Here is a 25832-nt window from a genome sequence, read left to right as displayed (position 1 = left end):
CCTTGAACTGCAAGGAGATCCAACCAGTCCATTCTGAAGATCAGCCCTGGGTTTTCTTTGGAAGGAATGATGCTAAAGCTGAAACTCCAGTACTTTGGCCACCTCATGCGAAGAGTTAACTCATTGGAAAAGACTCTGATGCTGGGAGGTATTGGGGGCAAGAGGAGAAGGGGACAACAGAAGATGAGACGGCTGGATGGCATCACTGACTCGATGGACGTGAGTCTGAGTGAACTCTGGGAGTTGGTGATGGAGAGGGAGGCCTGGCATGCTGCGATTCATGGTGTCGCAAAGAGTCAGACATGATTGAGGGACTGATCTGATCTGATCTGTGGTGTAGAACAAAGTTCTGCAATCCTCAGTTCAGTTCAGTTGCTCAGTCGTGTCCTACTCTTTGCGACCCCATGGACTGCAGCACACCAAGCCTCCCTGTCCATCACCAACTCTCGGAGTTTACTCAAACTCATGTTCATTGAGTCGGTGATGCCATCCAACCATCTTATCCTCTGTCTTCCCCTTCTCTTCCCGCCTTCAATCTTTCCCAGCATGAGGGTTTTTTCAAATGAGTCAGTTCTTCGCATCAGGTGGCCAAAGTATTGGAATTTCTGGCAACCCACTCCAGTGTTCTTGCCTGTCGATTACCAGGGACGGCAGAGCCTGGTGGGCTGCCATCCCTGGGGTCGCATAGAGTCGGACACTACCTAGCGACTTAAAAGCAGCAGCAGCAGCAATCCTAGAACACTGCAAAAAAAGAGGAAGATGAATTACGGCAAGTAGTGCCAAGCTTAAAGAACATAACCTTTGGACCCAAGGTGCTCACAAACGGGTGAGCCAAGATCTCCACCACAGACTGCCGTGCCCTTAACGCCGAGCTTCCACAGAGGCGACCTCTCTTTGACTTCCCGCTGTATTCCAGCTCGCCTACCCGATTCAACCTCCTAGGCCACCTCAGCCTCCCCTGAGGAACCCTAATTACCCCCACGCAGGCCGCCCTCCCCGCCCAGGCCCCGCCTCCCGGCCCTGGCCCCGCCTCCTGGCCAGGCTGGCCGCCCAGTCCTGGTCTCGGCCTCCCTGTCCGCGCCCCACTTTCCCGTCCACGCCCCGCCTCCGCTGGAGGGATGGTTTTCGGCGGAGGAAGTGACGCAAGACCTAAGCCCGAGGTCCGCGCGGGTGTATACCCGCCGTGGTGCTGGGCAGCACCCGCGTTAGTCTGGAGCAACATGGCTCTCCTCTTTTTCCTCGTCCCTGTCTTGCTGACCGGAAGCTGGGTTGAGATGAGCGCCGCGAATCCAGGACTTTCTTCGGGTACTGTCGCTCGCGGCAGGGCCGCAGGCGGGTGGGGACGGGAAAGGAGGGAGCCCCACCGGCCAGGAAGCCCCGCCCGGGGTCGGGGCCGCGCCCGCGGCGGTTCTCGACGCCCGGCGGCGGCTTCGGGTCCTAAGGGGGCGGCCGCTGGGAAGGTGACGCCGAGTCTCCGCGGTTTGCAGCGGAGTTCCCTTTTTCTGCCCTCTTCCGCGGTTGCCGAAACAAAACGCGTTTTCTTCATTCGTTTTTAAATAAGTGAGTTACCTGGTGAGCAGTTGCACACTGTGGCCACAGCTCATGATTTAAATATTCGTAAGGTCGGCCCCAAATCCTTAGACGTTCTTTCGCCAGCTGAGAATTATTAAAAGGCAGTTAAGTGGCCGTCTTACATGCGAGTCTGGAAGTGGTTCAGGGCATGTACTCTCGAGTCCGTTTGTCCGGCAGTAGGTCTCTTGGCAGACCTCAGTTCCTCCTTTATCTCCGCCTGCTTAAAGAGATTTCCCGGGAAACATATTTTTCTAAAGCTCAGTGTAGTGATAATTAGGAGCTCCGGTGAAATCAGTAAACTGCAAAAGGGGCAAACCTAGATTATCGGAAAGCGGGGCATTCTTGAGCGTTTCCTCTGTGTATGCGGTTAGCAGCTGCCTGGAAGGGGTCAGGGCGACCCCGCCTCCTTTACCCTTGGCGAACTCCGGGTCTGCACCTGTGTTATAACTTCCTCTGTGACACTTGTTAGGTGCGATCCCTTCGTATCCCGCTCTCCTTTGGCTTGCTCTTTAGAAGTCAAGCAAACAAATAGTTAAGTCATTCCTTGGAAGAGACATTGCGCCATTTGTGTTGGAAAGACAAAAATAACTTCAGTTTTTGCCTTCAAGGATCCTGATGGTATAGCTAACAGTTATTGGGCTCTGTTGTAAGTTCTTATCACATCATTTCCCAAACGTCCTGTAAAGTAGACGCTGTTCTAGCTCTTATTTATGGATGAGAAATTGAGGCATGGAATCTACTAAATTGCTGCTATTCACTGGGAAGCTTGGCAGTTGGGTTCCAGAGTCCGAAGTACTTAACTCTGTCCTCTGCCATTACTAGGGCAAGTTGGTCACCCATAAGAGCAGTTTCAGTCCATGGTGATAAGAGCCAGAACTTACACATAGTTTACTGGAAAGCAAGACATGGATGCCTGACTCAGCAGGGGAATCAGGGAAGATTTCACTGAGAAGGTGACTCCAGAGTTGGAGCTGAAGGTGCAAAGAGACTTATGTGTGCAGAGGAAGGGCTCTGAAACAGCAAGTTGAATTTGTGGAATAATTTAAGCATTTTGGGTTCGATCCCTGGGTCATGAAGATCCCTTGGAGAAGGGACTGGCAACCCACTCCAGTATTCTTGCCTGAAGAATTCCATGGCCAGAGGCTGCCTGGCAGGCTACAGTTCATGGGGTCTCAAAAGACACAACTGAGCGACTAACAACAACAGCAAAATTGTTGTTTAGGAACCAGTTGGTTGGTAGGAACCAGTTAATGAAGTGCCTTGTCATGTGTAACAGCAAAGGACAGAAACACAGCTTCAACAAAAAGAGGAGTTTATTGGCTCAGAGAATCCAAACCAGAGTTAAAACAGAAACGTAGAGATGTCGGCTGAACCAGAAACTCAAAGTGCCAAGACCCTCCATTTTTTATTACTGACTTTGGCTATTGGCAGCCTTCTCTACTTGGCAGGAATCATGGATGTTGATAGGCTTTTGGATTTTGACATCTTGCAGCTTCCTCCACCCTGGAAAAATCCCAGAAGAAGGCTCCGATTTGCCCAGCTTGGATCAGGTGCCAGCTATGGGAAGGATACTGTTGCAGGTGGTAACAGTAGGAGAATCCTGGGAGGGAGAGCCATAATGTTCCTGAAAGAAGTACAGGTGCTGAGCCAACAAGATAACAGGCTCACTCTTGCTCAAATCAGTGGGTAGCCATGGGATTATTTTCAGGAGATCAGTGATTTTAGGCAGGATCAGATACGCCATTTAGAAAGACCATTCATCTTAGAGGATAGTTTTGAGATAGATTCAAAGGAGGGATGCCACATAGGAGGCTGCTACTTAAGTCTGGGAGAAGACAGTGGTAAGTTTAAATGGAAAAGAAAAAATCAGAATAGAGAGCATAACTTGGGGATGACTGGATGTGGGAAGAGAGGAAGAGAGTGACTGAGGTTCCTGGCTAGGGCAGAGCAGTAAACCAAGTACAAGGCCCTTCCTTCTGAGACCGGAGGCCTCCTGACCATGGGCCCCTTGGGACTACACAGTTCCTGTGTTCTTGATACCAGCCCTGGGAGGAGGATTGCCTGCCTTTCTCCATAGGAAGATCTGTGGCCTTCTGTACTTGAGCATTGTATAACCACAGGTGTCAGCTACCTTTTTCCAGTTTGTTCTTCCACTCTGGGTATTATCTGAAGAGCAGACTGCTTTAAAACAGGAGTGAGGCTCTTAACACCTTCTCCACTTGATTATTAGCTGTTCATTCTCTGACTTTAGGTAATGCTCTGGGTGTGCTGAGAGTTTTCATTACTTTAGATTCTATATGTATTTCAGAGATTCAGAATGCTTAAATCAGTGCATTTCAATTATATTTATTGAAGAGGGTATTAATAATTTGTTTTCATTTTATTGTGATCCATGATTTATATGGGTTTTTGAAAGATCCACATTTTGGTTCTATATAAAAGAAAACCTAAAGAACTCAAGAGAGAAATAACCCCTTTAAAGACTGAGCTAAATGGATAATTAATGGCTCCATTTTAATTGGACAAAGAATCAAAATGAAAGATGAGCCAGAATTAAATGAGTTCCTGACAAAAAGGAATCAGTTACTTGTAATTTTCTTATTAAGGGAGTGTCTTTGTTTTAGATTATCCCAATACTAGATATCCATTTCAATCATGTCCATTCTAAATAAATAATTTAGTATATTGTTCAGATTTTCAGTGACTGTCTTGTAATTGTGATAGTGTAATAAATTAGGCAAAATTACTTGAAGCAAATGCTTATGAAGTCATCAGAAAACAATTATCTCCAGTTTCTATTTATATTTTTTCCCCACTTTTAGTAAACTATCACAAAGATGATGCTTACACAGCTTTTATTAATTAAAACCAACAAAACTTTGCACACTGTCAAGTCTTTGAGTAACTTCTCTAAGCTTTTTTTTTTTCCCCTCTCTTTTCGGTAAAAAGATGTAAATACTACCTCCCTTCTAGGACGGTTGTGGTGTTTAACTGAGATAATGCATAACAAAGTTGAGCTCACAGCTTGTCCAGTAAATATTTCATATATGTTGGTGACTGTCATTCAATTATGTGCATCATTTTCACAAATACATATTTTAAATATTGCATTGTTTTAGTTATGAATGAGAAATTGTGTCAGCTTTAAAAACAAACTCATCCAGATCAATATGAAAAATTTAAAATAAGCTCCGTGACTAACTCCTTGTTCCAACGTTTTCCCATTCTTCCTAAGATTGAAAAGTCCTGTTTAATTTTTTCTGTTCCTAAACTATTTCTCAACTTAGAGTTTATCAGTCCAAATGAGAATTAGTCTTGAGAAATGAGTTCTCTCATGGACTAGGTGGACCTGGTTCAATTAGAATTTTATTGGCATGCCAAGCAAACCCAACTAGATGAAATTGAATAAACAGGAACAATATTACAGTGCTGCATTTCAGATCAGAAAAGTGTCTGGGAAGAAGTTTATTGGATAAGCCCTAATTTGGTTGTGGTTTCTGTGAAAGACCTGGGGAGTTTTAGTTCATTACAAATTAAGTGTAAGCCACGATTTGATAGAACCATCCTTCAGAAAAGTATTTCATTCACATCAGTTACATTGCTTCTGGGTCTTATATTTTAAGGAAGAGAGAGTGAGTGATAAAACCTGCAGACAGGAGGAAGAGAAAACTTCAAGGACACTAGAGCTAAGGAACTCTGGAAGGTGAAACAGACCTGAAATATTTTAATGAACTCACTTGAACCCTTAGTTCTAACACCCTTTTTACGAAGGTACAAGGAAATAATAGAAGGAATTTTAAATAGGATCATTTTTTCCTTTTGTTTCACAAAGTGATAGATAGGATTCCTTTCAAAGCCCCCTTTCAAAGCCCCCCAATATTTAAATGTTTCAGTTTTTAAACTTTTATGAATGCTTGAAACACCATGTGCAAGAATTCTTAAATGTCTTTATTCAGCTTAAATTTAGAGGATGGTGCTATCAATATTTGCTAAGAGAAGAAGTTGGAAAGCCCTAAGAAAAAGTTATTTTATCAGCATCGTAAAACCAGTAGATAGATCATAATCATAAATATATTCTGAAAAGAATGCAGAAGTCTTGATGTTTTTCCCTTTTTCTGCCTGGATTTCTCATGTCATTTCTTATTTTGCTGTGTAAGAAGAAACCTTTGTGAAAATGTCCATAACCCCACATCTTTAACATGAGGAAGTTGTTAGATATTTTGAGAGTTGCTCACTCAAAAAAAAAGTCTAGATGCTTTAAGTTAGTTTGTTTTTGAGTTGTAGTGTCAGATGACTTTGAATCCTCCAAAACAACTTACTTACTGGCCACTGTCTCCTTAACCTCTTTATTCTTCTGTTTGTCCTTCCCCTGGAGAGATTGTGAGCAGATAGTCGAATGGTGTCCATGGAGTGCAGAGTTCTGTTTTGCATTTAGATATACACAACTTTTGGGGCTTTCCAGATGACCCAGTGGTAAAGAATCTGCCTGCAGTGCAGGAGATGCTGGTTTGATCCCTGGGTTGGAAAGATCCCCTGAAGGAGGAAATGGCAACCACTCCAGTATTCTTGCCTGGAAAATCCTATGGACAGAGGAGCCTGGTGAGCCACAGTCCATGGGGTCGCAGAGTCAAATATGATTGACCATGCTCACACGCACTCACGTAATTTTTTTGTCTTTGAATGCTATTATGTAAAAATCATCGAACTACTGTGACTGTCCGTCTTTCGGTCGAAGCACAGATGCTTTCAGAGGCTACGGGATGGTGCATAGGAGGCTGCCTGCACCCCTATCACCGTCCCTGCAAAGGAAATCTGGAGGTGTCTGTAATGATGTGCTTCCCCCCTGCTGCCTTTCCCAGTGAGGATCATAGAGCTGTCCTAGCTACTGGTTTAGGGGCTTCGGTGACACCTCCATTGCCCCATCTAGCGGCAGGGCTTCACCACGTGCTGAACTTCATTTGTCTTTTCTGTCCTTTCCCTTGCTGTTTTTTCATATCCTTGCTCTTTTTTGCATATCTTATCACCAGGAAACAATCCGCTGTAACCAGATCTCTCCTTTTTATCTGTGTTGTAATTAGAATGTTATGAAAAGTGATTCCTCCCTCCTTTGTTTGATTTTGTTTAACCTTCAGCTGCTAGCTCTAGAGGAGTTTGGGGAAGCAGATCTTAAAACAGAGCTGAACTTGACTCTGGGTTGTATAATGCCGGATATAATGCTACAAGGACTCTAAACCCATTTCCGAAAACAACATGTGTTACAGAAAACTTCTGGGCATTTCTAAGAGATGGGGACATCTGTAAGATGATGCTACTTCATGAGATACTCCTTTAACTCCATTCTCTTGCTATTTCTACACATATTTTTATTGACATAGAGTACATTCATTATGAGTAGAAGTTAGCTGTAAGCCTCAATTATTTTAAGCTGATTATGTAACCATTTAAACTTTAGGTTACAAAATTCTGAAACTTAAGGAGAACACTGCTCATGTCTACTTTATCATGTGATTTTGGCAAGGATGACAAAAGCAGATGTCTGATCACCACATGGTTTCTCTTCTGTAGCATTAAAACCACAGGTTACATCCTTTGATGTAAATATTCAAAAGTCTCTCCTATAATCTAGTAAGTAATTTCTGTGTTTTAGAATCCATTGAAACCTCTTTTCCTACTACCTGCCTTGATTGCTTTGAAAGCTGTGATTTAAGTCCTTGTCCTAGTCTAATCATGCCAAGCTTTTACTTAAATTTTGGGAAATATTTGATTCACTCTAAAGATGAATGCAACATAAGTCTGCTGCTGTTTGTATTTCATAATGTATCATTCAGTAACCTCTTAAATATAAATTGCACTTTATTTTATATTCTAGTACATAGGTTTATTTCTATATGCCTTTCCCTCAAATGTAGAAACTAATTTCAGATTGGGTACATACATATTCCTACTGGGAATAATTTTTTAAAAGGTACTTAAAAAGAAGTGAAGGACTTGTCTTTACTGGAAACTGTGAAAGGATCCTTGTTACATAGTGGCAGGAAACTTAACACCACCATCACCTTTAATAGCAGGGAAAGTAGGATATGTGCCTGGTGAGCCCAGTGACCTAGCAAAGGAGGTTTCCAAGCAGATTGAAGGTGCCATGTGGTGTCTTTTTATTTCTTACTGTAAAATACAAGGTTAGAGAGAGTAATCAAGGGAAGGACTGTTAAAAGAAACCAGGACCTGACGGTTTGTAAATTCTCAGCTACTAACTGCAGTCACGAAATTAAAAGACATTTGCTCCTTTGAAGAAAAGCTATGACAAACCTAAACAGTGTATTAAAAAGCAGAGACATCACTTTGCCAACGAAGGTCAATATAGTTAAAGCTATGGTTTTTCTAGCAGTCATATATGGATTTGAGAGTTGGACCATAAAGAAGGCTGATCGCCAAAGATTGATGCTTTTGAAGTGTGATGTTGGAGAAGACTCTTGAGAGTCCCTTGGACTGAAAGGAGATCAAACTAGTCAATCCTAAAGGAAATCAACCCTGAATTTTTAGTGGAAGGACTGATGCTGAAGCTCCAATATTTTGGCCACCCGATGCAAGGAGCTTACTCATTGGAAAAGACCCTGATGATGGGAAAGACTGAAGGCAGAGGAGAAGGAGGTGACAGGATGAGATGGTTGGATGGCATCACCAACTCAATGGACCTGAGTTTGAGCAAACTCAGGAAGATAGTGAAGGACAGGAAAGCCTGGAGTGTTGCAGTCCATGGAGTCGCAAAAGTTGGACACAACTTTGAGACTGAACAACAAGAGCAGCAAAAGATGCTAAAATTAAGAAATGGCATCTGAGGGACGTTCTGATTTATTACGAATTTTCTTAACATTAGGTTTCTTATGTAATTGCAAAATTACATTTATATGTGTGATTGATATTTGATATTAATGTTGAATTGACCCTAGAGGGGGATGCCTTTAATTTCCTTCTCAACCATAGAAAGTAAACTGTTTGAGACAGGTTGCTTCATGAAGCTGAGGTGTGAACACACCATAGAGGAAGGAGCCCTGTTAAGGAGGGCTCAGTCCACCCTGCTGTGTATGGCCACGGGAACTCGACTAACACCAGTGCGAAATCTGGCAAGTCCAGTGCTTCCTGACTACCTGCAAGAAAATTGCTTAGAGAACCAGCGATGATAGATACCAAAAGCCATCAACATTATTCCAGAAAGGAAAAGTAGAAAAATGCTGTCTGATCACTGGCTACAGGTTAAAGGGCATATTGAGTATTTGAACATGAGACATCATTCCAACTTCATAATTTCGATCTTTAGGTACAAAGTGTTCTACTACTTTGGTGAATAATATGGAAATTAGAGATTTCAAGAGACACCAAGGCTATTTGCTGAGCAGGAAGTGTAAAACGTATTAGTTTATCAAAAAATTCTGTTTGTCTTTTATTTTTTATTGAAGTGTAGTTAATTTTCAGTATTACTTTCAGGTATATAACAGTGATTCAATATTTTTAAATTGTATTCCATTTAAACTTATTAATCAACTATATTCCTTGTGCTGTACAGTGTATTCTTGTAGCTTATTTATTTTAGACACAGTAGTTTGTGCCTCTTAATCCCCTACTCCTCTCTTACTCCTACCACACCATTGGTCACCACTGGTTTGTTCTCTATGTTTGTGAGCCTGTTTCTTTTTTGATACAGTCATCCATTTGATTTTAGGTTGCACATGTAAGTGATGATATACAGTGTTTTAACTTTTTTCACTAAACATAATACAGTCTGGGTCCAAACATGTTGCTGTGAATGGCAAAATGCCATCATTTTTTGTGACTGAGTAGTATTCCATTGTGTATGTGTGTATATATGCATATATGTATATTATATATACACATACAAACACCATATCTTCTTTATCCATTCATCCATTTTGGGGCACTTGAGTTGCTTCCATATATTGGCTTTTGTAAATAATGATGCTGTGAACATTGGAGTACATATATCTTTTCAAGTTAGTGTTTTTATTTTCCTCAGATATATGTATATATCCAGGAGTGCAATTGTTGGATCATATGGTAGTTCTATTTTTAGTTTCTTAAGAAACCTTCATACGGTTCTCCATAGAGGCTGCACTGATTGGCATTCCCACCAACAGTGTATACTAGGGTTTCCTTTTCTCCACATGCTTACCAACATTTGTTGTTTATAGACTTCGATGATAGCCATTCTGACAGGTGTGGGGTGATTTTGAATTCCATTCTGTCTTTAAATTAATTTTCTTCTTAAATAAAAACGATTCCTAAAATTATGATAAGGCAGGGTTTCTCAGTGTTCGGCACTGATGGCATTTTTGACTGCCAAAATGTGGAGGGCTGTCTTGTGTGTTGCAGGATATCAGCAGCATCCCCAGCCTTTGTCCCTTAGATGCGAGTAGAACCCCACCAGCACCACACCCTTAGGAGAACCGTACTGTCTCTAGACAGTGCCGTATATCCCTAGGGGACATAGCACCTCTTGTGGAAAACCACTGATATAAAGGGAAAAATAAAAAAGGGGTCGGGGTATGACAATAGAATCACACTGTCCTTGAGGGCTTCCTTAGGTGGCTCAGCAGTAAAGAATCTGCCTGCCAGTACAGGAGACATAGGTTTGATTCCTGGATCGGGAAGATCCTCTGGAGGAGGAAATGACAACCGACTCCAGTATTCTTGCCTGGAAAATCCCATAGAGACTCCAGTATTCTTGCCTGGAAAATCCCATAGACAGAGCAGCCTGATGGGCTACAGTCCAGGTGGTTGCAAAAAGCCAGACATGACTTCGTGACTAAGCATGCAGGCACACACTGTGTTTTTTACCTAAATAACTCTTGATCTGTGTTCTGCTTTGAAACAATAATGCAATTGCTAAATAATTGTAAATTAAGACAGTGTACCAGTTTGGCTTCAAATATTGGAATTTTTGTTTTGGGAAAAAATATAGTAGGTGTTTTCTTCAGCAGTAAGCAAATATCCTGTGTATGTGAAATTAACACCTTACTTGACAGGTGAGGGATTCTGAAACAACTCTTTAGTAATATAGCAAGGAAAGAATCCAGATTTCTTAAGGTCTAACCTGGGGAATATATTTCTTATTAGAACAGTCTACTAGGTATAAGGCTACTGGGTATAGGGCTTCCCTAGTGGCTCAGTGGTAACGAATCCTCCAGCAGTGCAGAAGATGCAGGTTTGATCCCTGGGTCAGGACAGTCCCCTTGGAGAGGAAATGGCAACCCACTCCAGTATTGCCTGAAAAATCCCGTAGACAGGGGAGCCTGGCGGACTGCAGTCTATGGGGTCACAAAGAGTCAGACGCAACTTAGTGAATAAGCAACAAACAATTCAGTATAAATCTAAGTGATTATCATTATTATCTGGAATACATTTTTTAAAAGTATAAACTTTTGGCTCTCTTTGAGGTTTTTAGGGTGACAAGTTATGTTTGGAAGCCACTGCACCTAACCACATTGCTATTCATTTATTTATTTTAGCTGTACAAGCAGATCATGTTTGATAGAGTTTTCTAGATAGGTAGGATTGAATGGTCTTACATTTCAGGTCATATTGCTAACTCTATACCTTCATGTTTGTTCACAGAGAAGGGCAAGAAAGGAGAGGGGGAGAGAAAGAGAAGGAGGAAGGGAGGTGTGTGTTCAGTTTTCTGTGGGGTGGTAGACGATAACCATTTACACCCAGCAGGGGAGGAAATGGCAGCTTTTAGTAACTAGATAATGGTTGTGGTAGAGTTTGAATATAAGATGTTAAAATGACTTCTGCCAATTTTCTTGTGTGACACTTGTACATCTTATCAACAGACATTTTCTAAAATGGTTTAAAAGAGCAAAGGCAGAAGGAAATATAGGGTATGTTTTGAAAAAAGCTGCTGACGAAACTGGACTGCTTGATGGCTCCGTCAGGCAGTCGTTCAGTATCTATTGCTGTGCTGGAGAAAAGGCAGTAAAGGTGTGTAACAGTGCTGAGTGGAGGTTTGAGAGCCCAGGTAGCACTTTAGACTGAAATTGACCATCCCACTTATGGCCAGTTCTTCTCTAGCCATTGAATACAATCTTTGGTACCAGATAGAGAAAATTCTAGTGATTAAACGAATTGAAGATTATTATTGCAGTGCAATTGTAATTGCAGTGCGATTATTGATAAAGACTCCTAAAATATTCTAGCAGTGTGTTGCTTATACTATATTAGTATTTTTTTAAGTCAATTGTGTTTTACTGTGGTAGAATATATATAATGTAAAATTTACCATTGTTCTTCTTATAAATGTGCAGTCCAATAGCATTGAGTATATTAACATTGTTGTGCAGCCAGCACTCCATCTTTGGAACTTTTTGTGATCACATATGAAACTCTGTACCCATTAAACATTAACTCCCCATTGTCTCCTACCCCCGCACCCGCCCCTGATAACCACCATACTAGTCTCTGTCTCAATGTATTTGATTATTTTGTATGCTTCATATTAGTGGAATCATACAGTATTTGTCCTTTTGTATCTGACTTATTCCAATTAGCATAATGTCTTCAAGGATAATCCACGTTGCAACAGGTGTCAGAATCATTGTATTCGTTTTTAAGGCTGAGTAACATTCCATTATATGTATATGCCACATTTTTTATTGTGGTACAAACACTTGAGATCTACACTCATAAAAAACATTTTAAATACAGCAGTTGTTGTTGTTCAGTCACTAAGTCTGTACAACTTTTCAACCCCTGGACTGCATGCAGCGCGCCAGGCTTAGCTGTCTTTCACTATCTTCTGGAGTTTGCGCAAACTCATGTCCATCGACTCGGTGATGCCATCCAACCATCTCATCCTCTGCCACTCCCTTCTCCTGCCTTCAATCTTTCCCAGCATCAGACTTTTTTCCAGTGAGTCAGCTCTTCACATAAGATGGCCAAAGTATTGGAGCTTCAGCTTCAGTATCAGTCCTTCCAGTGAATATTCAGAACTGATTTCCTTTAGGATGGACTGGTTTGATCTTCCTGCTGTCCAAGGACTGTCAAGAGTCTTCCTATAAGTAAACAATACAGTTTTGTTAATTATAGGCACAAGGGTATACAGCAGATACCGAGAACTTACTAATCTTGCATGCCTAATTTGTACCCATTGGACACAATTCCACGTTTCCCCCTCCCTCCACCCCTGGGAACCACCATTGTTCATACTGTATTTGTGTGTCCCTTATATCACAATGTTGTTTCAGTAATTTGAAATGAATTAGAATGCTTCTGTACATTCTTTAATAAAATTAATTTTTAGAAACGTTTAATTTAAATAAATTTTCTATCCTGGTGAATCCTTCAAGTGTATATTTGGCTTCTTCCGTTAAGGTTTTGTAATGTTAATGTTTGTTGCTCACTATGATCCTTACTTTTTGCATCTCTTGTAGTGCCACCACCAACCAATGTTACAATACAAGCCTACAACTTGAACACGGTTATATTTTGGGACTATCCTGTTATACTACAGAGTCCTATGTTTACCGTACAAGTGATGAACTATGAGTGAGTGTCACTTTTATCTTATTATCCTGTTTATGCCAAGGCCTTTGCACATCTCATAACTGATTCTTCCGTCATCATTCCTTCCCATGTGGCAGAACTGCCTGAACTGCTTAACAACATCCAGATGTAATAAGGATGCAAATTAGTTCTTTTCAGAATATTTCCTGCCTCTTAGTTCTTCTTTGTGTCAGATTTAGGGTAGAGGAGTATGACCAACTTCTGACATGTTAAGGCATGACGAATAAAGCTTACAGTTCTGTGTTAAAAACAGCCAAGTCATCTTACTTCCTATAGTATATGTATGAAGTAGAAAGAAAAATTTCAACAGAATTTTTGACAAGTGTCAGGGGTTATTATATGTTGGATTCTATAAGTTATGACTGTTAATGGACTCTGGATTTGTTTAAAGAACAGATTTTTTTAAATTGCATGTGGAATGTGGTTTATATAGGTCTTATTCTGAATTGAGCCTCTTCATTGTAAATGATTTTACAGATTTTCTAACCAAAGAGTAAAAGTTTCCCACTTTATCTAGCTTCTTGATCCTGTTCTTATTCATCTCTTTCTATCAGCTCCATGCTGTGAATGAGCAGCAAAGCACGGACAGAGACGGTTCATGTATTAACAGTAAAAGTTACCTTTGTGTTCTTTATTTTAGGGACGGGAAATGGATTGATGCCTGCAATACCTCTGATCATTCTTGTAATATCTTTTCTGTAATTAATGATCCATCAAGTTCTGTCTGGGGTAGAGTTAAAGTCAGGGTTGGACAAGAAGAATCTGTCTATGCACAGTCCAAAGAATTTATTTTATGCAAAGAAGGTGAGTAGAATGTATACATGTCTGAATTTTAATTTCATTCGTGTCTTCTGTATATATTTGCTTATATAAGCAGTTGCTAAAAATTATCACAATGTCCTCAGGAACATTTGGAGAAATATAGGGAGTTCCTGTCTTCTCTTCGCCCAAGCCCCACAAGATAAGAGGTACCCGTCACTTTGCCCTTCTAAACCTGAGAACTGCTCTCAGGACCTGAGAACTGCCCTCAGTCTTCCCCTTAAGGCCTCTGGAAATTTAACACATTAAATTTAACATTTTTAATTAAACACATTAAAAATTTTACAGCTCTATAATTTCTTCAATCACAGTGATTTTTCAGTTCTTCACGCTTCCGACATCCCATTCCCATGATCTGCCTGATCTTCGTTGTCACCTCAAGCTCCAGACTCTTCAGGGCCCATTCTTCTTTTTTGGCTAACACCCTACCTTGTAGCTTTCATATCGTCACTCATGGGTAAGAGAAGTCTGTAGTCACATGGTTCCTTCCCAGTCTTGTAGCTCTTAATGCCTTGCCTTCTAGCTTCTCTTTAATCCTCGTTCAGCTTCCATGCTTCGTGACTTCAGCCACTGGCCGGGTCTGCTCCTTCCTTCTGGTTTGTGCCTACTTCGTCTCTTCTAAAAGCCCTGCCTCTACCCGCCCTTGAAGTAGTTTCATTCCCAGATCCCACGCTTCTGTCCCCTGATAATTATACTATCTGTTATGTCAGATTTTTCCCACACAGATTTATCAAGGTCATACTATGTGCCAGAAAGTATGCTAGGCCCTAGGGTATATTGGTGAGTAAAAACAGATCTGTCAGGCACATAGTAGGTGTGCAGTAAATATGGGAAGAATAGATAAATGGTTCACCTACAAATTCCAGACATCAAAGACATAATAATAATATTATGGAATCAGTGAATAGCTAGTTCTGATTTTCGTAGTAAAAATTGAATGTATTTTGCAAACTTTTATGAAGTCTTCATGCCCCGTGTCCATAGGCACTGGAAATACGAAGGGTTTTGATGAGGACTCAAAGATAATTACAATGCCTTTTCTGAAATGTATTTTAAAAACCATGTTCTGTTTAATGATTTTTAATCTACAGAATCAAAGATAAAGGAAAGATAAATTCATTGAGCTTCTTTTATGTCAAGGCTTTTTACCAAGATTCATTAAAGACAGTTAAAATATATTCTAGATGTTTGTGGAATGATTTAAATGCAGTCCTGCTTTAGAACAACAGCAACGAAAAGAGTAGGTTGATGGATTGAGTTTGGTAATGTTATGTAATATGCTGTGGATCACAGTTCCAAGGCTGATGCAAATTCTTTTTTGTTCCCTACCCCCCAGGGAAAGTTGGACCGCCTAAACTGGGTATCAGAAAGAAGGAAAACCAAATCATTGTTGATATATTTCACCCTTTAATTACTGTAAATGGAAAAGAGCCAGAAGCTATGTATGATGATGAAAATACTTGTTATACATTCACATACAGTGTGTTTTTGAGCATCAATAGAAGCGAGGTATGCGTTCTATCTCATCTTTTTCTACACTGAAATTTTCCTGTTTGCATAAATTGTTTTGTATGTGGTAAAATGAAAGAATGTTTATGAATATTCAGTCAAGACTCATGGCTCATCAGTTTTAGTAAGAAAAAAGAAATATATATTGAAGGGACTCAGTACTGGAGTTAATCTTTAATACTTGCCACGTGAATACATTTTAAGTTTTTTCTTTGCCTCTTTTAACAGTGTGGTTCTAATCTAGACTGTTAACCTGTGTCTCTCCATTTGTTAACCTGTGTATCTCCATTTCTCCACTGGTAAGATGAGGATAGCTTTAATCCTTTCTTCTCATTGGTAGTGACGTGAAGTAATACAAAGCTCTAATTGGAATCACTGTCTTTGAAAGAAGCAGCTACCCATACTTCTGTAGGACATGACTGCACCCTGGCAGTGACGTGCAGCCCACACTTTGCCTAAAATTTTTCTGTTGCATCCACTGTCCACAGCACTGCCATTCCTTTACTTAACAGCATTTGTCAAGCACATGCCTGGTGCCTTTTAGGCCCTAGGAGTAGCCGTGAGCAGTGCAGACAAAGCTCCAGTGATAAGTATTGTGGGAGAACCACAGAGCAGGGAGGAGGGCCGGGCAGCTGGGTGGGGCAGTAGTGATTTCCAGCAGGGTGGCCAGGCCTTGCTGGGAAGTGTTACTGGAGCCAGGGCTGGGGGAGGTTAGGAGGTGAGCTCCTGGATGTACGTGGGGAGAGTGTTTCAGGCAGAGCCTGGCAGAGGCACCCAGGCACGCGAAGGGAGCACCACAGCGGGGCAGAGCACTGGGGCAGCTGACATGGGAAAGTTCACTGGGGACCACTTCTCTTGAGACATTGGAGAGATCTGACTCTTCTCACTGAGTCATTTTGCGTCATGGAAAGATGTTACGAGAAGAAGGACATCTGATTTAGGTTGTGAAACATCACTTTGGTTGCCAGCTGAGTTGTCTTTCTGAAGTGTGTACCTGACCACATTACTTCACTGCTTAAAACCCTTTAACAAGTCCCCATTAAGTACAAAATCATTTCTAAATTATCTTCGGTGACATGGCCCCCTTGGCCTTCATGATTTGGCCTCTTGCATCCTTTCCAGCTACATGTCTCCAGCCTTCCAGCTTCATTTTCGTTTGTGCTCTGGTGAACTGCTTACTGTTCTTAGTTTCCTGCAGGTACCCTGCTCTTTTGCAGAATGCCCTTCTCCACCTTGTCTGCTTTGGAGAATTTCTATTTATTCTTCAGTATTCAGCTGGCAAATCAGCTCTCCTTTGAAGTCTTTTCTGACCCCATGGACTGTTTCCTCTTCTGTGGTCTGGTTATTCCTCATTTCATAGAGTGGGGCTTTCTCTTACAGTCCTCATCACTCACTCGCATTTCCTTCTTGTGTCTCCTGTACACTCTATCGTAAGTTACTGGAGGTCAGGCACCACTTCTTACCTTTGTGTCCTTAGGCCCTAGCACAGTGATCAGTGCACTGTGGCTGGTTGAATGAATAATAAGCTCCCAGAGATTGCTTCAGTCCCTTCCATGTATTACTGCTAAGAGATGCTCCGGCAGGATGCCTGGGTTATTCTTCCTATGACATGCTCGTCTCTCACATCAGCACAGTTTCAGGCACTATAGAAATAGGACCAGTGAGCATTTGTTGCTTTGACAGCCAACACTGAACATTCCTGCTATTTGAGTTTTTATATTCATAATCTATATTTTAATTTTTAAATTTATAATCTCTATAAAGAACATTTTAATGGATTTATAGCATCATGCATCATGCTTTGTTGAAGTAACAGGTTGACTTACTGTATGAATATCAACACTGTGTTCAGACATGTTCAGCACTCATCATGTCTATGTTTTTCTTCAAATGTTCGACCAGGGTAAGTATGGTGATTTTTTTTTTCCCCAAAGTAAAAGGTGCCATGCATTTTCTTTGTTTTCTTCTTCTGTCCAGACTACGGATAAAATGTACACGAAGGAAGAGGATTGTAACGAGACTCAGTGCTTCTTAAATATTCCTGTGTCCTCACTGAATTCTCAGTACTGTGTTTCAGCAGAAGGAGTCTCAGAATTATGGGCTGTTACAACTGAAAAGTCTGATGAACTTTGTATTACCTTTTCTGATGATAACAACACAGAAGGTAAGTTGTTACAATTTTTTCCTAAATGTAGGGTTGTGGTTTAGTCCCTAAGTAGTGTTTGATTCCTTTGGGGCCCTGTGGACTAGCCCAGCAGGCTCCTCTGTCCATGGGATTTCCCAGGCAAGAACACTGAAGTGGATATTCTCCAGGGGACGTTCCCGACCCTGGCATCTAACACACATGCCCTGCATTGGCACGTGCGTTCTTTACCATTCAGTCTCCAGGGAAACCCAGTATAAGGAGTGATCACTAAAATGGTAATGTGAAAAGAGTTGATTTTTAATTTCAGTACATCTCTGCTCTTTACAAAAAATATTTAGTAGTTCCATTCCTGAGAAGTTTAAAATTAAAAATAAGGCCATTTTTCAGTCTTAAAAGATACAAAACAACCAGTTTAGAGAGCCATGTGATGACCTTTGACCCAGGAAAGAAAAATGTAACACATAAAGCTGTGTGCATAAACTTCTGCATTTCAGGATTATGGGTAAGGACATAACATCAGTTTGTTACTTACTCTAATATAGCAAAATGTTATATATCCATTAAAATATTCTTCCTGGGGACAGTAAGTTTATAAACTAAACAGTAGTGCACTGACTAAAATTGTGTTACCTGAGAACTAGACAAGCACTGGAAATTAACATCCAAAAACAAAAAAAGATGGGTTTAAATCATAGATTATAGGTCATTTTTATAACACATTCTTAAATGTTTTCATTTTATTATTATTTTCTTAAACAGGCATTCTCATTTGGCAGGTACCTTAACAAAACTTCGGGCTTATTTTTGATGTTATGAAATTTAAAAGTTCATTATAGATAATTTTTAAAATATAAAAAGCCAGAAGGAAACAAAAGCTGTAGTTCTGCCATCCAAATGAATATTCAGTTATTCACAGTTTGGTGGGGTTTTTTCCATCCTATTTTTTCTTTGCTTTGTAGCCATGATCATGCTGTAGTACAAATAGAACTTAGTATATGGGGCTTCCCAGGTGACTCAGTGGTAAAGAGTCTGCTAGTGCAGAAGACACAGGAGATGTGGGTTTGGTCCTGGGTCAGGAAGATCTCCTAGAGTAGGAAATGGCAACCCACTCCAGTATTCTTGCCTGGAAAATCCCATGGACAGAGGAGCTTGGCGGACTACATATAATATAGTCCGTGGGGTCACAAAGAGTTGGACATAACTGAACACATGCACACATGCTAAGCATATGCTATAAATATTTTTTCATTTTATTTTACATACTTTATTAATAGTATTTTTAATGTCTCTAAAATATTTTATTATGAAGATCATATTTGAATTGAAGTGAAGTGAAAGTCGCTTAGTTGTGTCTGACTCTTTGCGACCCCATGGACTATACTGTCTCTGGAATTCTCCAGGCCAGAATACTGGAGTGGGTAGCCTTTCCCTTCTCCAGGGGATCTTCCCAACCCAGGAATCGAACCCAGGTCTCCTGCATTGCAGGTGGATTCTTTACCAGCTGAGCCACAAGGGAAGCCCAAAGATCATATTTAATGTTTCTCAATTTTTGGATTAACTTGTCGATTTGTCTTTATAAATCATACTTTGCTGACTGTCTTTGGGCGTGTGTGTGTGTGTGTGTGTGTATATATATATGTTACGGTGTTCAAGTGTTTTTAGAATATATTTCCTAGGTTAAAAATGTACAAAAAATTTTGCTAATTTCTTTTCGAAGAATGAAAATCTAGCCTGAAGAATCAGACCAAACACTTAAAATGAATACTGAAAACTTTTAGGCCGTTACATGAGGATTTCAAATAGATAACTTAAAATGATGCAGTGCATTTAATATCCGTTTGTGTTATGCTGTTTTGAGTAAGAAAATGCATAAAATTTGAAATAATGCAAATACCCCAGATTTATTAAAAAAAAAAAAAAGAAATCCTGAGTTACAAACCAGACTGACAGGTGGCTGCACAGTGGTACCTCTGTGGCTCATATGCAGGCAGCATTCTCTGCCTGTCCACTCCAGTGCTTTTGAGCAGGGTGCTGTGTTGCTTATGGGGTTATTTTATCTTTTCCTTTTGTAAAAATTTTTTTCATGTCCTCTAACAGGTGTGATACAGGCATTTATTTTAGGAACTTCCAGAGTTATTCTGTTTTTTTGTTGGCGTACGATTGCTATGTTAGTTTCTGCTGTACAACATGGTGAATCAACTGTGTGTGTGTATATACCCCCACCAACCCCCCATCCCACCCAGTTAGGTTATCACCAAGCACCAAGCTGAGCTTCCTGCACCTTATAGCAGGTTCCCACTGGCTATCTGTTTTACACATGGTGGTCTAAGTATGTCAGGCTAATCTCCAAGTCTGTCCCACCCTTTCCCTTCCATGTCTACATGTCTGTTCTCTATGTCTTCATCTCTATTCCTACTATGGAAATAGTTTCATCTGTACCATTTTCTAGATTCCACATATATGTATTAACGTACAATCCTTGTTTTTCTGACTGTGCTCTATATGACACATTCTAGGTCCATCCACATCTATACAAATTACCCAATTTCATTCCTTTTTATGGCTGAGTAATATTCCATTGTAACTGCTTACCACATCTTCTTTATCCATTCCTCTGTGGATGGACATTTAGATTGTTTCTGTGTCCTGACTATTGTAAATAGTGCTGCAGTCAACATTGGGGTACACATGTCCTTTTTTTAAATTTATTTATTTTTTAATTGAAGGATAATTGCTTTATAGAATTTTGTTGTTTTCTGTCAAACCTCAACATGAATCAGCCATAGGTATATACAAGTCCCCTCCCTCTTGAACCTTCCTCCCATCTCCCTTCCCATCCCACCACTCTAGGTTGATACAGAGCCCCTGTTTGAGTTCCCTGAGACATAAGCAAATACCCATTGGCTGTCTATTTTACATATGGCAATATAAGTTTCCATGTTACTCTCTCCATACATCTCACTTCTGAATTACGGTTCTTCAGGGTATTTGCCCAGTAGCGGAATTGCTGGGTTGTATGGTAGTTCTGTTTTTAAGGAACCTGCAGACTGTTTGCCACAGTAACTGTATCAGTTTACATTCCCACCAACAGTGCAAGAGGATTTCCTTTTCTCCACACCCTCCCAGCATTTATTGTTTGAAAATTTTTGATGATGGCCATTCTCACTGGTGTGAGGTGATAACCTCATTGTAGTTTTGATTTACATTTCTCTTATAATTATGATGCTGAGCATCTTTTCTTGTGCTCTTGACCATCTGTATGTCTTCTTTGGAGAAATGTCCGTTTAGGTCTTCCACCCATTTTTCAATTGGGCTGTTTTTTGGGGTTGTTTTTTTTTTTTTTTAGATTTTGAGTTCCAGGAGCTGTTTATATATTTTAGAGATTAATCCTCTTTCCTTTGCTTTGCAAATATTTTGTCCCTTTCTATCTTTTTGCCTTGTTTATGGTCTCCTTTGCCATACAAAAGCTTTTCAGTTTCATTAGGTCCGATGTGTTTATTTTTGTTTCTATTTTCATTACTCTAGGAGATGGGTCAAAAAAGATCTTGCTGTCAGAGTTATTATTTCAAAGAAGTAACTTTGGAATAGAAATTAAAGGTAATAAAATGCTGTGAAGGATGGCAAACACCACCACAGCATGTAGAGCACTGTTAATTTGAAGAGAGGACTGGAAAAAAAAATTGAAGATTGTGCTGTGAAAATAAAAAGCAGCATTAGAGAAAAATATACAGTCGTGATTATAGATGTTTGTGCCCTGAAACAAACCTTCCCTTCCCTATTTTATGTATTCTTTATATCTGATTTACATTCAAAGGGACTTTATTCCTGTGCAGCTTGCCTGTATGTGTGTATTTGTGTATATCTGTGTATTGTATAAAGTTTTTGTAATCTTTAAATAACAAAATGTAACAATTGAGAAGAGTGGGACTAAAAGACATACAGATTGTTTTAAGAGTTACAGACAAAAAAAAAAAAGAGTTACAGACATTACCAGAGTTTATTTCCAAAGAGATATATTTAATTTTTTTTTTTTTTTTGCCTTTTCAACTGAGAGAAACACCCTGTATTGGGGGCTGTAAGGAAATTATTATGAAAAAGTCATTTTAGCCACACTATATGACAGTATAGTTGCATAAAGTTTAGAATCTGAAAGCTGGGAAGAATCGCATGTTGATATCTTGGACAGGTACCTAATTTTTTACTCATGTCTTCTGACTTCTGTGTCAGTGTTCTTTAAAACTCTGACCATATTAATTACTGGATATGTAAATCCATTAAAGAATAGCACTGAGACTGTATAAAACTGTTTGATGGATCTAGCACTGTTTGACTGCAATTCTAATTTGTGATTTTTTTTCCCTTTTCGTAGATCCTGTTTGGATTCCTATTGTTGCTGCTTTACTTCTCTTTCTTGTATTTGCTCTGGTAGTTGTATGTTGTATCATTAAGAAGTTTTATCCAATTAAGCGAGAAGGCACCAAGTTACCCAAATCCTTGGTAATATATTTAGATATTTTTTTCTTTATTTATTTATAGTTGGCTCTTGAACAACATGGATTTGTACTGCACAGGGCCACTTCAGTATTTTTTTAGTGAATATATTGGAAATTTTTTTGGAGATTTGTGACAGTTTGAAAAAAAACTCACCATATAGCCTAGAAGTATTGAAAAAATTAAGTGAAGTTAGGTATGTCGTAAATGTATAAAATGCGTATAAATATAATACACAGGGTACATACAGGTCAATCAACTGTTTATGTTATTGGTAGTTCTGGCCAACAGCAGACTCTTAGTAGTTAAGTTTTTAGAGAGTCAAAAGTCATACGTAGATTTTTTGACTGCAAGAGAGGCCCAGTGTGCCTAACCCTTGTATTGTTCAAGGGTGAACTGGACACTAAATGTTAATTTAAACCTTTTTGATAATTCTTCAAAATTTTTTTTAAAGTAGAATGATACTCAGCTGCATGTCACCTATCATAAATCACTCAATCTGCCACATACCCAAAACCACTTTTTTTTTTATTACTATGCACCAGGTGCCTTTTTATCTGAGGGGCAGAGGCATAGTTAGGCCTAAGTGCTCAGGAGCTTAAAGTCAAGTGGAAAAATGATAAGGACTCAGTGGTTGTCCAGTGCAATCTGAGGTTTGAAGATCAAGGTTTATATACATGCCGGTGAGGACTTGGTCCATCTTTGCAGAGTTGGGTTAGTCATGGCTTCTCCAGGAGCAGTGACAGCTAAACAGTCCTGAGAGGCAGAGGAGTTTGTCCAGGTACCGAGGGACAGTGTGTGCTAAGGCCCACTGTCAATAAGGTGTGGCTTTTGAAAACCTGCGAATACAGAAATGCTTCATGGTAGTTGAAGTGTAGAAGGAGAGATGACCAACAGTGAGTCTAAACTAGAAGGTTGACATTTTAGTGCCTAACATTTTAAAGTATAATGAAAAGAACATTTAAAAGTGTCAGAATGATAACTATTTAAGTCAAATATGACAGGAATCATACCTGTGGTATGTAAAGGGCACATGTAAATTTGTTATGGAAACACTGTCTTTAAGTCGAGGGGATAAGAACTGTCAAAAGTTAGCAGACAATTCATATATGAATTATTAACTACTAGTGCCTGGAGAATCCCAGGGATGGGGCAGCCTAGCGGGCTGCCGCCGTCTATGGGGTCGCACAGAGTCGGACACGACTGAAGCGACTTAGCAGCAGCAGCAGCAGTGGTTAAAAGAAGGAAATGGCAGCCCACTCCAGTGTTCATGCCTGGAGAATCCCAAGGACGGGGGAGCCTGGTGGGCTGCAGTCTATGGGGTCGCACAGAGTTGGACACAACTGAAGCGACTTAGCAGCAGTGGTTAAGCACAAACGAAGCTCGCAGTATGCTATTTTACACCTACTCGAGAAGGAAAAATAAACCTGAATATCCACTAGTACCTTGTAATAAAAGTAGTGTATGCTGGCAAAAAAAGAAATTTTAACCCTGAGGAGTTGATAAGTATGCAATGGGTGTACAAAGTAGCAGCATCCTAAGCATGCCACACTCTAAAAAATTAATCCTTAAAAAGATAGTTTCATAAATAAAAAGATGTATAAAAGTATTAACTTTAGCATGTTCTACAAATGGTAAAAATTCGAACACCTTAACACTTAGTATTAGATAAATGATTTCATCATCAATATAAAATTATTGAGCCTATGAAAATTAGACTATAAAGACAAATGGTGAAACATTACCTAGAATAAGTAACTATACTCCTATTACAAACATAATGTGCATGCTTGTTGAAGGTAACACAAAAAGCAACATAATGTTGGTGAGATAGTGACTTTCTAAAAACTTGATTTTAATCTTAATGGTGTTTCCATTAAAAAGAAAGAAAAGGCAATTATCAGACTCTATTCCACTGTTATCCTAAATATGCCAATGAGTGATACATTTAGTTACCCTCTACCCTTTTAAACTTTTTTTTTTTTTTTGAGAATAAGCACTTAAGTTTAATAATTTATTGTTTAATCACTGATTTCTCTTCCCTTAGCTGTCTGTGGTAAAAAATGCCTCTTCAGAGGCAAAATTTGATTCAAAAATTATATCACCCATCACCTACCAGCCAATTGCCGTAGAAAATGAGCAGCTGTCCTCAGGGACCATTTCAAGCCTGCACACTGAGGACAATCCAGGAAAAGTGGAACACGGAGATCTTTCTAGTGAAATGGAAGTGGTGACCATTGAAGAAAATATTTCTGACTTGGCCCCATGTAGTCCTCTGACCCCAGAGAGAGAGGATTCTATCCACGCAAGCAGCAACCAGTCTGAATCCTGCAGCATCACTTTGAATGCGTATCACTCCAGAAATGGCTCTGATAGTGGCCTGGCGGTGTCAGACAACTGCTCCAGCTCAGAATTTCCCCCAAGTAATAAAACTGAAGTAAAGACTGAAGGACAAGACTTCATAACGCTGAGAAACACCACCACCTCCTTTGGTTATGATAAACCGCATGTGTTAGTGGATCTGCTTGTGGATGAAGGTGGTAAAGAGTCCTTAATTGGTTACAGACTTACAGCAGACTCCAGAGAGTTTTCATGAGATCAACCAAGGTGACAAACTGGGAAGGATCTGTTTTTCCTGAAGAGCTTTTCCACTTTTATTCCATGAACAGATCCAGGATTTCAGAAATGGCGTCACTTGATAGAAATCAGATGGAGTGTCATGGTTTAGATAAAAGTGTAAAGAGCCTGTCTGGCCATGTCACTTTTGGTCTGAAAACTGCAGTCTCTTTTAAAAAAAAAAGCCATTGTCACATGTGAACCTTTGCATCTACGTGTTAATGGTGAACATAACCCTGCTTCCTGTAGGTGTTAACTCCAGGGTCTTTTCTAACCACTTTAAGAGTGTTACTGAACACAGCAAGTGTTCAGTAAATACTTGTTGAGGAAATGAATTGTCTATACAGTCATTTCTATTTGGCTTAATAAGGACTGTTTTCCTTTTTGTGCCTCAGCATGATATACTCTTGCCTGGAAAATCCCAGAGGAGCCTGGTAGGCTGCAGTCCATGGGGTCGCTAAGAGTCGGACACAACTGAGCAACTTCACTTTCACCTTTCACTTTCATGCATTGGAGAAGGAAATGGCAACCCACTCCAGTGTTCTTGTCTGGGGAATCCCAGGGACGGGGGAGCCTGGTGGGCTGCCATCTGGGGTCGCACAGAGTCGGACACGATTGAAACGACTTCGCAATGCTGCAAGCAATGTATATAATTTTTTCATATACTTTAAGGAGAAATCCTGAATGCTTTTCAAAACTGCACTTAAAATTGCCTTGAAATCAGTAGTATTAAATAGAATGTGTAAGTGAAAGCATGTATGTATTTTTTATGAGAAATTACCATGAGGGATATTTTTTAATAAAGTAACTTTAAAATTCATTTTTGTTTCCATTCAGTTAACTGGGATGTTTTTTATTCATTCACTTGTTTCTATCCATTAATATTATAGAATCATTTTCTAATTATTCATATCTTTAAAACCATCCTAAAAATAGTCTAATCTTTAAAAATGGTCTTTTTGTATCTATGTCTTAATATTTAGCAATCAGTGTGCAGAACACACACAAGGAAAACCAAAAGTTTATATTACACAGAAGTTTGGGGAATTACTAAGAGGCTAGGAATTTTAAGACTCAAATTAACTAACTGACCCTCAAGAATGTT

General features: G+C 39.9%; 1 protein-coding gene across 3 annotated transcripts; it reads left to right on the top strand.

Moving 5' to 3' along the window:
• Window positions 1–1103: 1103 nt before the first annotated feature.
• Window positions 1104–25547, top strand: IFNGR1 (interferon gamma receptor 1). 3 transcript variants are annotated; one of them, XM_061428108.1, is made up of 7 exons: window positions 1104–1305; window positions 13014–13128; window positions 13787–13950; window positions 15302–15474; window positions 17452–17638; window positions 21990–22117; window positions 24159–25547. In XM_061428108.1, the coding sequence occupies exons 1-7, from the start codon at window positions 1119–1121 to the stop codon at window positions 24705–24707; spliced, it is 1503 nt and encodes a 500-aa protein (XP_061284092.1). In that variant the 5' UTR covers window positions 1104–1118; the 3' UTR covers window positions 24708–25547. The 3 variants fall into 3 exon arrangements, with proteins under 3 accessions (XP_061284092.1, XP_061284091.1, XP_061284093.1); XM_061428107.1 differs by lacking the exon at window positions 1104–1305 and adding an exon at window positions 1357–3122; XM_061428109.1 differs by lacking the exon at window positions 1104–1305 and adding an exon at window positions 3204–7197.
• The last annotated feature ends 285 nt before the right edge of the window (window positions 25548–25832 follow it).

This window comes from Bos javanicus, chromosome 9, assembly GCF_032452875.1.
Source record: "Bos javanicus breed banteng chromosome 9, ARS-OSU_banteng_1.0, whole genome shotgun sequence".
NCBI lineage: Eukaryota > Metazoa > Chordata > Mammalia > Artiodactyla > Bovidae > Bos > Bos javanicus.
The sequence above is the reverse complement of the archived record's forward strand: the minus strand, read 5'-3'. Positions and strand labels throughout refer to the sequence as shown.

Excerpts from the sequence above, each read along its gene's own strand:
- IFNGR1 (XM_061428107.1), top strand. The coding sequence starts at position 2,933 with ATGTCGGCTGAACCAGAAACTCAAAGTGCCAAGACCCTCCATTTTTTA. Across the intron at positions 13,129-13,786 it reads GTACAAGTGATGAACTATGA|GGACGGGAAATGGATTGATG; the intron begins GTGAGTGTCACT and ends TCTTTATTTTAG. Across the intron at positions 17,639-21,989 it reads TGATGATAACAACACAGAAG|ATCCTGTTTGGATTCCTATT; the intron begins GTAAGTTGTTAC and ends CCCTTTTCGTAG.